General features: G+C 53.1%; 1 protein-coding gene across 1 annotated transcript; it reads left to right on the top strand.

Annotated features, from left to right (window-relative positions):
* Window positions 1-80: 80 nt before the first annotated feature.
* Window positions 81-707, top strand: LOC129115068 (zinc finger and BTB domain-containing protein 8B-like; the record flags this gene model as incomplete). The annotated part of the gene is made up of 1 exon (XM_054626826.1): window positions 81-707. A coding segment is annotated over one exon (627 nt), but the record flags the coding sequence as incomplete, so codon positions are not given.
* Between the last annotated feature and the right edge of the window lie 12 nt (window positions 708-719).

Here is a 719-nt window from a genome sequence, read left to right as displayed (position 1 = left end):
TATTCTTGCTGGCCATTCACAGCTGATCTCAAAGGAGGGCATCCAGTGTAGCTGCTAATAAATGCGTGATCTCCTTTCAGGATAGTGGACAGCGCTACAGCACCGCATCGCTGGACATTGTGACAGCCGATGCCTTCTCCATTATCCTAGACTTCCTCTACTCTGGCCGCTTGGCCCTGAACAGAAGCAATGTCATCGAGGTGATGTCGGCGGGCAGCTACCTGCAGATGACCGATCTGGTGAACTTCTGTAAGGGATACATCCGCTCATCTTTGGAAATATGCAACAAGGACAAGGAGAGGAACACAGAGAAGGACAGAGGGATGGGTCCTGCAGACAGCGGCACTCCTGCTGTGACAGTCTCCTGTGGTGCAAAGGCTGCGGAGCCTCATTCACAGAACGCAGAGGCCGATAGAGGGTCGGGTTTAGGTCCGGAGTCTGTGACCTTGGCCAGAACCCCTTTATCCATCCCTGTCAACAAATCTCCAGGCACGAGCAGAGACATGGACAGCGACTACCATTCCAGGGAGGAATTTGCATCTGGGAGTGAAGGACAGAAGGGACACATGGATCAGACTAACCTCTCCTCCTCTTCATCATCTACTTTGACCCCTGAGTTAGTGAACCCCAAGATAGAGTACGATCCCGATGAGGAGCTCATGGAGTCCCCTGACACCAAAGACCTGGGCTCATATCCCGGGCCCTCTCACCATAACCCT

Source organism: Anoplopoma fimbria, unplaced genomic scaffold, assembly GCF_027596085.1.
Source record: "Anoplopoma fimbria isolate UVic2021 breed Golden Eagle Sablefish unplaced genomic scaffold, Afim_UVic_2022 Un_contig_1518_pilon_pilon, whole genome shotgun sequence".
NCBI classification, from domain to species: Eukaryota; Metazoa; Chordata; class Actinopteri; order Perciformes; family Anoplopomatidae; genus Anoplopoma; species Anoplopoma fimbria.
The sequence above is the reverse complement of the archived record's forward strand: the minus strand, read 5'-3'. Positions and strand labels throughout refer to the sequence as shown.